Below are 12113 nucleotides of genomic sequence, written 5' to 3'. Positions count from 1 at the left end.
ATCGGCTTTTTTTTTTTGTCACTGTCACTGAATTCTACAGCGTCCAAATAAAGGGATGTGGTTACTGATATTGAACTGAAACTTGATATTGAACTGAACTGATATTGAACTGAACTGAGCTTGAACTGAACTGATATTATTGAATTGCAAAGCAAGTTTCTCTCTTGTTACTTTGGCCTCCACTTAACCTGGAATATTTCCTTTCTCTTCAACCTCCCCTCATTTTCCTCCCTCCCTCCCTCACCCCCAACTCTACCTATTCTCATGCTTCTCAGTTTATATAACACAACTTCCACCCCTACCCTTTCCCCCAGTGCAAACATAAGCTATAGAACCCTTTTAAGTCATACAGACAAAACTTTTTATTGAACAATCATGAAATAACAAGAATGACTGTGGGCACGACCTGCGCCAAAATCCTGTAACAAGCTGATTTAAAGAATCCTGTAATGCCATTTAAAGCACTCTTAAATAAAAGATGAACAGCGTGATTGGGAAATGCACATTTAATGCGCTTGTGGTGAAATATGTTGTAATGTCTCGAGCTGAGTGAAGAGACTATCCGCGTGAAGGGACGACCTTGAGGGAGCTTATATAAACTGTGTCCATTCAATGTGCGATCGTGTGGCATTCTGTATCCCCAGCGCTGTAGACTGCTGAGATTAACAGGTGTGTAATTGCTTGCTGCAAGAAACGAGAAAGAGATGTATGCTTTGATTGCCTTCTTTATGAAACCAATAATCTGCATTCTTGTGTTGTATGAATGGGTAGAGAAATAGTTCAATAAAGCCTCATTTCTTGTGAGAGATCTGAGTTTGATTCCACAACAGCGCTATTAAAAGATTAACTCGACACTTCTCATACATGCCACCCTCCACCACGGTTATCAGAAGGAGCTGATTTGTCATGGTCACAGATTATTTAACCCTGATATGCTCAACAATTACGTAACATGCGTGCTGCTGACTTAAACTTTACTAAGAATTTTTATTTGACATTGATTACATTTTTTGGGGTCCCTCATTGTAACACTCGACCCAAACAAAGCCAATGGAAATCTGACGCAACAGACCCGGGCAGTGTATAATCAGCAGAGGCCTACTGGCCTGATGTCTTAGGCCCACCATAAAACCAAGATGGCAGCCATATTATGTAGTCTGGGTGTCATGGCCATGGTGGGTGAAGTCAAGCAACAAATGTGGGTGGGGTCCGACAGCTGTCCGACCAATGGGTGCACATTTCAACACTCGACCCCCAACAAAAACCACAACAATGACAACAACAACAACAACCATGTGGAGCTCATGTAGACCTGCGACTAAAAATGAAAATGTTTCTACAGGACCATTAAGCAGGATCCATGAATAAAATAATGTTTTGTATCATTTCTAGGTAAAAGCAGTTTGCTCGTAACGCTTACCGCAAACTCTTCAGAAAATCCCAACTCCGAGTTGGCTTCAAGGTTATGGTAATGATCGTGAAACCTACAGGGGCAAAGAGTAGGCAAATCACAGTTAATTATACATGGCTCTCCATTAATACATGACCTGGATACTGTATCTAGCGCGAGGTGATCTTTCATCATGGTTTGAATTGAAACGTTTGATGAAAAATATCGGCAAGTGTGTGCAGCCTTGTTGGGCCAAATGGCCTTCTCCAACTTTCCTTGTAATAGAGGGTTTTCAGAGTTATCCCATAATGCCAATGGTGCCGCCATGTTGGTTGTATTCACTCCCCTAGCAACGATAGCATCAGCAGCTCCACAATCCAGCAAACTTATGTCATTATTATGCTGCGCTTGCAAAGCGAAAAGGAGGGTTAGGCATTCAGGTGCTTACATGCGTACGTGTGACGTACGTACGTGTATGCATTTTAAAAATTCATTTTCTCGGCAACTGTTAGTCCGATGGTCACGAAATTTTCAGAATATGAGCGGCTCCTGTATAATTATTTAAATGATAATCATGACATCATAGGTCACGTGGTACAGACGCCATTTTGGAAAAACAGAAAAAGTTGCACCTCTATATCTCCAAAACCGCTCCATGGAAAAAATTGAAATGTGGCTCATTGTAAAGAACTCCATATGGGGAAAAGGTGTTGTTAACGATGTCGTCCTTGGTGCCGTAATTATGATTTCAAAATTTGACAGGGACAATGCTTAGTCTGATGAGTTTGAAATGTATTAAGCGTGACCTTTGCGATAATTATATTGGAGAATATAAATTTATGATGTCATCGCTCACGTGGTCTGGCAGCCATATTGGATCAAAAAAAAAACCCCTTCAAAAACAGAAGAGTTGGCTGCACCAAGTTGACTGCGCAGGGTAAGTATTCTAGGAATACCATCTAGTTCTGGCTTACTGTAATGGAAGGTTATGCTAATTATTTGGCCTTGTTTACCTTTTCTGGCTTGTTTAGCTTGCCAACCAATATGGCAGCCATGCACTGTATTGTGGGTACTGAAATCCCCCCATACACAACAGTGAAGGAGCTGCGCTCCAACGCGAGTCGAAAGAATTGACGCGACCAAAGACGGAATTCGTCCGAGTTGCTTTATTGAAACCAAACAGCTCAGGTATTCTGACAAGCCCGTTTATCGGGCAGCAATATATATACACATTTATGTCGGGAAGTTTGCCCGGCAAAAGCTATACCGGGCATGCCCGGGTATCAAGGGCGACCCTTGGAAAGGCGAGTCTGGACCTGCCCGGGCGTGTTTGGCTGCGGCCTGGCAAGTCGAGGCTGGGCGTGCCCGGGCGCTCTGGGCGAGCACTGGAAAGGCGATAGCGGGCATGCCCGGACGCTCTGGGCGAGCCCTGGAAAGGCGATAGCGGGCATGCCCGGACGCTCTGGGCGTGCCCTGGAAAGGCGATAGCGGGCATGCCCGGACACTCTGGGCGAGCCCTGGAAAGGCGATAGCGGGCATGCCCGGACGCTCTGGGTGAGCCCTGGAAAGGCGAGAGCGGGCATGCCCGGGAAAGACGAGACCGGGCGTGCCCGGGAGGTTCGGGCGTGCCCGGGAACAGTGAGTCCGGGCATGCCCGGGAGAGGCGCGTCTGGCCGTGTTCTGGCCGGTGCAAGGCGATTATGTACATCCAGCGGTAACCGCTACACACGCCCCTCCAGAATCGACCTGCACCGGCAGGGTCAATTTAAGGGGGGTCCGGATGACCCGGCCGAAGCGACCCCTGGAGGGTCGTGGGGAGGGGTCTGACGTGGTGGTGGGTGGTCGAGCGGGGGGAACTGTGGACGGGGGGCGGCCTCGCCGCGGAGGAAGGGCCAACCGTGGTGGTCGGTCGACGTCCATGTGTGCCGGTTTGAGGCGGTCCACAGAAATCCGGTCCGGCCGGCCGCCGAAGTCGACGATGAAAGACTTGTCGCCCCGTCGCAGGACCCGGAAGGGCCCGTCGTACGGCGGCCGAAGTGGCCCCCGGTGCGCGTCATGACGCACAAAGACGTACTCCGCTGTGCGAAGCGCCGGGGGGACGTAGGACTGGGGGCCACCGTGGCGAGACGTCGGCACGGGGGCAAATCGTCGGGCGGCCTCCTGGAGGTCCGAGCGTTGGCGAGCGGCGGACCAGGGACTGGTAGCGTCAGGCACGAATTCGCCCGGGACGCGGAGTGGCTGGCCGTAGACGAGCTCGGCGGCGGACGCCTGGAGGTCTTCCTTGGGGGCCGTGCGAAGGCCCAAAAGGACCCACGGCAGCCGGTCGGCCCAACCGTCGTCCTGAAGGCCGGCCATGAGTGCGGCCTTCATGGAGCGGTGAAACCGCTCGCACAACCCATTGGCTTGGGGGTGGTAGGCCGTGGTGCGGTGCAGCGTGACCCCCAACGAACGGGCGACCGCGCCCCAAAGCTCAGACGTGAACTGTGGGCCGCGGTCGGACGAGATGTCCGCTGGTGCGCCGAAGCGTGCGACCCAGGTGGCGATGAACGCCTGCGCCACGTCGGCGGTGGTGGTGGAGGTGAGGGGCACGGCCTCCGGCCACCTGGTGGTCCTGTCCACCATGGTGAGCAGGTGGGTGAACCCCCGCGAGGGGGGCAGGGGACCCACCAGGTCCACGTGGACGTGGTCGAAACGCCGTTCAGGCACGGCGAAAGGTGCCAGCGGGGCCTGGGTGTGGCGGTGGACCTTGGCTCGCTGGCAGGCCGTGCAGGCATTGGCCCAGTCGCGGATGTTTCGTCGAAGGCCGTGCCAGACGAAACGCGCCGACACCAGCTTCTGAGAAGCTTTCCGGCCCGGGTGAGAAAGGCCGTGGATGGAGGCGAAGATGCGGCGCTGCCAGGAAACGGGCACGATGGGGCGAGGCTGGTCCTGGGAGACGTCGCAGAGCAGGACGGTGCCCGCGAAGGGGATGTTGGCCAGGCGGAGGCCCGTGTCCGCCACGCGGAGTGCCTGCACCGAGGCGTCGGTGGTCTGGTCGGCCGCCATGAGCGTGAAGTCCACGCCGAGGTGGACCGCGTTCGCGCTGGCCCGCGAAAGGCAGTCGGCCACGGCGTTGTCTTTGCCGGCGACGTGCTGGATGTCCGTGGTGAACTCCGACACGGCGGAGAGGTGGCGCTGCTGGCGGGCCGACCACGGCTCCGTGACCTTAGCCATTGCGTAGACCAATGGCTTGTGGTCGACGAAAGCCGTGAACGGGCGGCCCTCCAGGAGGTGTCGGAAATGGCGAACGGCCAGGAATAGCCCGAGCAGCTCGCGGTCGAACGTGCTGTAGTTTAACTCGTTCGGCCGGAGTTGCCGGCTGAAAAAAGCGAGTGGCTGCCAAACCCCGTCCACCCATTGCTCATGGACGGCGCCCACCGCGTAGTTGGAGGCGTCCGTAGTGAGGGCGATGGGCGCGTTGAGCACCGGGTGAGCCAGCAGCGTTGCGTCGGCGAGGGCCCGTTTGGCACTGGCGAAGGCCGCGTCCATGGCCGCGGACCAAACAATGTCATGCTTGGCCGGCTTGCCCCGGAGGGCCTCGTAAAGGGGCCGCATGAGCTGAGCAGCGCGGGGCACGAATCGGTGATAAAAATTCACCATGCCGAGGAACTCTTGGAGGGCCTTGATGGAACGGGGACGCGGGAACGTGGTGATGGCCTCGACCTTGGTCGGCAGCGGCACGGCCCCGGTCTTGGTGATGCGGTGGCCCAAAAAGTCAACGGTCGTCGCGCCGAAGTGGCATTTGACCGGGTTGACAATTAAGCCGTGCTCGCTGAGGCGACCGAACAGTGTTCGGAGGTGCTCGGCGCGGGACGTGCTGGCGACGAGGATGTCGTCCAGATAGACGAAAAGAAACGGCAGGTCGCGCAGCACGCCGTCCATCAAGCGCTGGAACGCCTGGGCCGCGTTCTTGAGGCCAAACGGCATCCGCAAAAATTCGAACAGGCCGAACGGCGTGATGACGGCCGTCTTCGGGACGTCGGCCGCCCGGACAGGTACCTGGTGGTAGCCCCGTATCAGGTCAATTTTCGAAAAGATGACCCGTCCCGCCAAACGGGCGGAAAAGTCCTGAATATGCGGGATCGGGTACCTGTCGGGGGTGGTAGCGTCATTGAGACGGCGGTAGTCGCCACACGGGCGCCATCCACCCCCCGGCTTTGGCACGATGTGCAGTGGCGAGGCCCACGCGCTATCGGAGCGCCGCACGATGCCGAGGTGCTCCAACGCATCTAATTCGGCCTTTGCCACGGCGAGCTTGGCTGGGTCGAGGCGGCGGGCCCTGGCGTAGACCGGCGGGCCCGTAGTGGGTATGTGGTGCTCGATCCCGTGCCGCACCACGACGGCCGAAAACGTCGGCCGCGTGAGGGCCGGGAATTCCACGAGCAGGCGAGCGAACTCGTTCGTTGCCGGGAGGGCGCACGCCAGTTCAGTCGGCGCGGAGTTGCTCATTGTGCACGCCAGGGAGCTGAAGGTCTCGGCGTGGACAAGGCGACGTCGTTTGACGTCGACCAGCAGCCCGTGCGCGCAGAGGAAGTCGGCGCCCAGCAAAGCCACGGGGACGCTGGCGGTAACGAAAGTCCATTCAAAGCGCTGGCTGCCGAAGCAGAGGGTGACGACGCGTGGGCCGAAAGTGCGTATGGCCGAGCCATTAGCAGCGACCAAAGAGGGGCCGCAAACTGCGTCCAGCCTGTCCTGCTCGGAGGCAGGTATGACGCTCAGTTGGGCGCCGGTGTCGCACAGGAAACGCCGTCCAGACGCTTTGTCCCGAATAAACAGCAAGTTGCCCGAGTGGCCGGCGCTCATGGCTGGGAATGAACGCCGGCCCGGCCGTTTCCCGACCTGCCGAAAGTGCACGGGGGCCGGCACGTCCGAGCCTTGTGTCCGAACCTGGCGTGGTAATAACACCACGCCCGGTCAGGTGGAGGCCCCGGCCGTCGTGTCGGAAGCGGGCGGTGCGGCGTGGCGGCCGCCAGTTGCACCGGCAGTTCGGCCTCCAACCGCGCAGGGCGCTCGGGCGTCGTGGGCGTCGCCTCGGACGGCGGCGGGCTCCAGGTAACCGCGCCGATGTGCTGGCCCGCCGAGGAGATCTTATCGGCTTCCCTGGCGAGGGCGCGGGAATCCGTGATCAACGTGCCAGCCAGGGCGAGGCGTACCGGGTTAGGCAGCTGACGGAGGAACAGCTCCCGGAACAGGAATGTCGGAGAGTGCTCGCCGAGCAACGAGAGCATATAGTCCATGCGCTCGGACGGGCACGTGTCGCCGAGCTCGGGCAGCTCAAGCAGGCGCCGTGCGCGTGCTGCCGGTGAGAGGGCGAAAGCGCCGAGGAGGAGCGTCTTCAGCGCGTCATATTTGTCAGCAGCCGGCGGGTGCTGGAGGAGGCTCAAGGCGCGGGCCGCGGTGGTGGAACCGAGCGCCGCCACAACATGGTGGAAGCGGGTGTCGTCCGCGGTGATGCCTCGCAGGGCGAACTGGGAGTCCGCCTGGGCGAACCAAACAGCCGCGTGAGTCTCCCAGAAGGTAGGCAGTTTAAGCGTCACTGCTGTATCCATGTCGGTAGGTCACCAATGAAGGAGCTGCGCTCCAACGCGAGTCGAAAGAATTGACGCGACCAAAGACGGAATTCGTCCGAGTTGCTTTATTGAAACCAAACAGCTCAGGTATTCTGACAAGCCCGTTTATCGGGCAGCAATATATATACACATTTATGTCGGGAAGTTTGCCCGGCAAAAGCTATACCGGGCATGCCCGGGTATCAAGGGCGAGCCTTGGAAAGGCGAGTCTGGACCTGCCCGGGCGTGTTTGGCTGCGGCCTGGCAAGTCGAGGCTGGGCGTGCCCGGGCGCTCTGGGCGAGCACTGGAAAGGCGATAGCGGGCATGCCCGGACGCTCTGGGCGAGCCCTGGAAAGGCGATAGCGGGCATGCCCGGACGCTCTGGGCGTGCCCTGGAAAGGCGATAGCGGGCATGCCCGGACGCTCTGGGCGAGCCCTGGAAAGGCGATAGCGGGCATGCCCGGACGCTCTGGGCGAGCCCTGGAAAGGCGAGAGCGGGCATGCCCGGGAAAGACGAGACCGGGCGTGCCCGGGAGGTTCGGGCGTGCCCGGGAACAGTGAGTCCGGGCATGCCCGGGAGAGGCGCGTCTGGCCGTGTTCTGGCCGGTGCAAGGCGATTATGTACATCCAGCGGTAACCGCTACAACAGTATACAAAATTCCACATTTGAGTTTGAGAAGGTACTTCTCAAAGGTGGTGTCACAAATCCCTCCATACACAACAGTATACAAAATTCCACATGGACAATAACTTTAGGGACAAGATATGGCACCATTTTGACAAGGATATAGCGAAAGGAATAATTGCTTGATAGAGTCTTGTGAAGGGAAAAACAAAACACAAATTTTGCTAGCTTATCGTTCAGTTTATGGACAATACCAAGTGCAACCGTTAAAATCAGACAAGTAAGCGAATAACTTACTGTGACAGTGAAATTGGCAAGTTCTGACACCTGAACAAATGGACAAAAAGTGAAATTTTCAAACAAATGAATATTGACAACGATAAACAAATGTGTGTGTGAGAATCCATAACACGTGCTCCTTACCTTAAAGAAAAGTCACGAGTAATTTCATCCTGTTTCTTAATCCTGCAGTTCATGACATGACAGATATTAATCACGAGAACAGTAAACCGATTGATCCAACTTATCGATAACCCACAAATACTTACAAAATCATCCATCAACCACATTTTGCCAAGACGTCTTGCCAATAAGAGATGAAAATACTTAATACAGTTGATATAAGATAGAGATAATCCAGATAAATTATTACCGTAAATTTGGGTAATGCTATGTTGAGTGATGTCGAATAAACTTTATAGAATAATTATATGAAAGATACAAAACTTTCCATGGTGCTGACAACACAACAGTGCATTTTCTGGAGGTTTTAAAGTACTTTTGGCAATAAAGCTAAAAGCACTGGAGAAACTTCCAGGAAATGCTGGAATGTTCCTGGCGTTGCACAGCCATCCATTTGTTCACCTTCAGCAAAACTTCCCTCCATGACCATTACTTTACGAGCTTCTGCAGAAAGCCAGACAACAAGATTACATCATGCCTTCTGGAATTTTCTCACGTGTGTTAGCAGCCTTATTGTTATACAATTTGGTCATGGTTCCCGTATGAATGGCCGAGTGAAGACTTGAACGCGAACATAGGCAGCACAATGCAAATGTGGTGGTAGAAAAGGGGTGGTAGAAATGGTGCAAATGTGGTGGTAGAAAAGGTGGTAGAAAAGGTTCAAATGTGGTGGTAGAAAAGGTGCAAATGTAGAAAAGGTGCAAATGTGGTGGTAGAAAATGGGTGGTAAAAAAAGGTGCAAATGTGGTGGTAGAAAAGGGGTGGTAGAAAAGGTGCAAATGTGGTGGGAGAAAAGGTGGTAGAAAAGGTGCAAATGTGGTGGTAGAAAGGTGGTAGAAAAGGTGCAAATGTGGTGCTAGAAAAGGTGCAAATGTAGAAAAGGTGCAAATGTGGTGGTAGAAAATGGGTGGTAAAAAAAGGTGCAAATGTGGTGGTAGAAAAGGGGTGGTAGAAAAGGTGCAAATGTGGTGGGAGAAAAGGTGGTAGAAAAGGTGCAAATGTGGTGGGAGAAAAGGTGGTAGAAAAGGTGCAAATGTGGTGGTAGAAAAGGGGTGGTAGAAAAGGTGCAAATGTGGTGGGAGAAAAGGTGGTAGAAAAGGTGCAAATGTGGTGGTAGAAAAGGTGCAAATGTGGTGGTAGAAAAGGCACAAATGTGGTGGTAGAAAAGGTGGTAGAAAAGGTGGTAGAAAAGGTGCAAATGTGGTGGTAGAAAAGGGGTGGTAGAAAAGGTGCAAATGTGGTGGTAGAAAAGGTGCAAATGTGGTGGTAGCAAAAGGGGCAAATGTGGTGGTAGAAAAGGTGCAAATGTGGTGGTAAAAAAAGGGGCAAATGTGGTGGTAGAAAAGGTGCAAATGTAGTGATAGAAAAGGTGGTTTGAAAAGGTGCAAATGTGGTGGTAGACAAGGGCATCGGAGAATTTTTGAATCGTTTGTCGCTGGTTGCCACGGACTTTTGTGTGAGGAATCGTGACTGATGCCAATAAAGTGGTTCTGTGGTTGGCATCAGCAGGGTCACAGAAATATTTTCTTTACTCTTAACTGAACTTTGAGGCATCCACAACAGGTTGAGAAACATTTCAAGACGAGACCCAATCCTCGACACTGCGGCTCCGACGCGGGAAACTCAACTGAATGTGGCCGGAATTCGGAATTTGTTCAGGGTGTCAGTCAGGTTCACGATGTCAATAAATTATATTTCGTTCAAAATCATGGTAGATTAGCAAACCTATACATTTTTGGAAAGGTTATAGCATAAGGAAACTAAAAATCAATGTTTACATTTGGAGAGATACCTGTATGGCGGCCATTTTGGATTTTCAAAATGGCCACTGTAAAATACATATTTTGTTCTATTTCTGCCTCTAATTACCCTAAAAACCTTTAAAAATATACTAAACCTATATTTTCAGGGACAAGGAATCCAATGAAAGTATCAAATTAGTGCTATGGGGAATGGTAAGACACGAATCAAAGGTTTTGAATTGCAAAATACTGTCTTTATATTCGCGATAAGTTGCATAATCAAATACATGTTATCATTTTGTACAGGCAGTTAATAACATCAGAATGTGTCACAATAATTCATATCACCAAACATACACAGGCAGTCAGCAAAATCATATATACACATGCAGTCAGTATAACTTCACATCTACACAGGCAGTCAATGACAAAATATACACAGGCAGTCAATGGCATCAAACATACACGATTACAGAATATGCCATTCAGAGTTCGTCATCACTGTCCTGTGTGTCGTATCCGACAATATAGTCCGCATCGTTTTCACAGTCCGTTCCACACAAGCAAAGGTCGGTCAAATTGATTGGCAAATCGAATTGGTCGAATGGTCGATCGAATCGAATTCGATGAATCGAATCGAATCGAATCGGTCGAATGGTCGAATGGTCGATCGAAGCGATTGGTCGAATGGTCGAATTGGTCGAATGGAATTGGTCGATTGGTCGAATTGGTCGAATCGAATTGGTCGGAATTGGCAAATGTAAACATTGATTTTCAGATTTTCCATGTAATAACGTTTCCAAAAATGTATAGGTTTGCTAATCTACCATGATTTTGAACGAAAAAACATAGTGAACCTGACTATGTTGGTGATAGTTAACCTACTATTCACACAAGACACCGTGACCTTTAACATCCACCAATGACCAGTGATGGGAGACGGATCCTGCACACATTGATGCATCGCCCTGTCTGCGAAACATCTGGATGACTGTTTATAGCTTGTGCGCTATTTGAACCCAAGGTAAGTGTGCATACCTCTAGGTCTAGGATATCATACCAGTCCTTTATAATCATTAAAAAATTGAAATTAACAACAAGAAAAGTTTACCTGCACTTTTTGATAAGGAATCCTCCAGTTGCAATGATAATGGCAGCAAGAAGAAAGAAAACTGTCAATCCCACAATCAAGTCCACATGGATGGCTGAGAAAGAGGAGTTTGCAAGTAACCGTTCTGGTGTTCAACAAATGTCTTCACACTCACAATAGGTTAAAATGTTTGCATTTTGACTCTTATGAGACGAAACCTTTGTCATGTTATTGATTGGTACCGCCGTCCCCAAAAAGGACCCTTCAATTACCCAGAAAACAAATGTGATGCGTTTCTGTCGAGTCATGGGAAAGATTATCCACAATTATAAGAGAGATGTGTGTGTGTGTGTCGCCATTTTTCTCAGGGGTGGGATCTTCCGCAAACTTCAAACGTTCATCAGTGAGTGCCGGGAAGTGTTTTTGGCAAAAAGTAATTTTTGAAAATCTTGGGAAAAAAGTTGAGTTAAAAAACAACAAAATCTACAAGATCAGACAGCCATTGGAGCATTTTCAGCACATCTCCTGCAGATGAGCAATGGCCAAGTACCTGTTGACCCTGCTGATGGCAAAATTTGCATCCTCGCTGGCTGTGGAAACATTGTATGTACAGAAGAAGTAGGGCTACCCAAATCTAGGGGCAAACTACATGAATCCTCAATGGCTATGTGAAAGAGCCATTTTGACACCAAGGAATGACTCGATAAACATCATCAATCACAAACTGTTGCCAAACATACAGTACCTTGCCAGGAGCAGTCTTACAAGTCACTGGATACTGTTGTTGATACTGATCAGGTTTTTTTTTTTTTTTTTTTTTTTTTTTTTGTATACAAGATCGAGGCTCGTGAAAGAGCGAACATGAATCACACAGAAAGACAAACAGACACACAAAACAAATAACATCGGGAGCGGTAGACAAGATGGGGAGAGAGGGGGAAGGACACAAACACAACATTTGAGAGCAGGGACCGAGAGATATGGAGACATCGAGAGAACTGTGGGAGGGAGAGGGCTTTGGGGGGGAGGCATGGGAAGGGGGGGGGGGGGGGGTGGGAGAGGTATAAAACATATGGACACTGCCAAGACTTCCAGGAAAGAAGTTGGAATTTCAAACAAGGTGGATCTGGGGTGAATTAGTGGGGGTAGAAAAGATCAAGGTTTTGGATGGGGGAAGATAAGAGATGGTGGTGAACAGCTGTTTTGAAGACCTGG

The 12113-nt window shown here is 51.5% G+C and overlaps 1 protein-coding gene across 8 annotated transcripts in view; it reads right to left on the bottom strand.

Annotated features, from left to right (window-relative positions):
* Positions 1 to 12113, bottom strand: part of LOC137413458 (receptor-type tyrosine-protein phosphatase H-like) — a 308008-nt gene that overhangs the window by 126209 nt on the left and 169686 nt on the right. For all 8 annotated transcript variants that reach the window (XM_078774403.1, XM_078774405.1, XM_078774399.1 and 5 more), the window contains 4 exons: positions 10920 to 11013; positions 8028 to 8069; positions 7902 to 7931; positions 1421 to 1484 (listed from right to left, as the gene is read on the bottom strand). In XM_078774403.1, the coding sequence (XP_078630529.1) occupies positions 1421 to 1484; positions 7902 to 7931; positions 8028 to 8069; positions 10920 to 11013 (230 nt within the window). The remainder of the gene's footprint in view (positions 1 to 1420; positions 1485 to 7901; positions 7932 to 8027; positions 8070 to 10919; positions 11014 to 12113) is intronic.

This window comes from Myxine glutinosa, chromosome 3 (assembly GCF_964187855.1).
Source record: "Myxine glutinosa chromosome 3, kmMyxGlut1.1, whole genome shotgun sequence".
In the NCBI taxonomy this organism is placed as follows: Eukaryota; Metazoa; Chordata; class Myxini; order Myxiniformes; family Myxinidae; genus Myxine; species Myxine glutinosa.
This window is presented reverse-complemented; position numbering and strand designations above follow the sequence as displayed.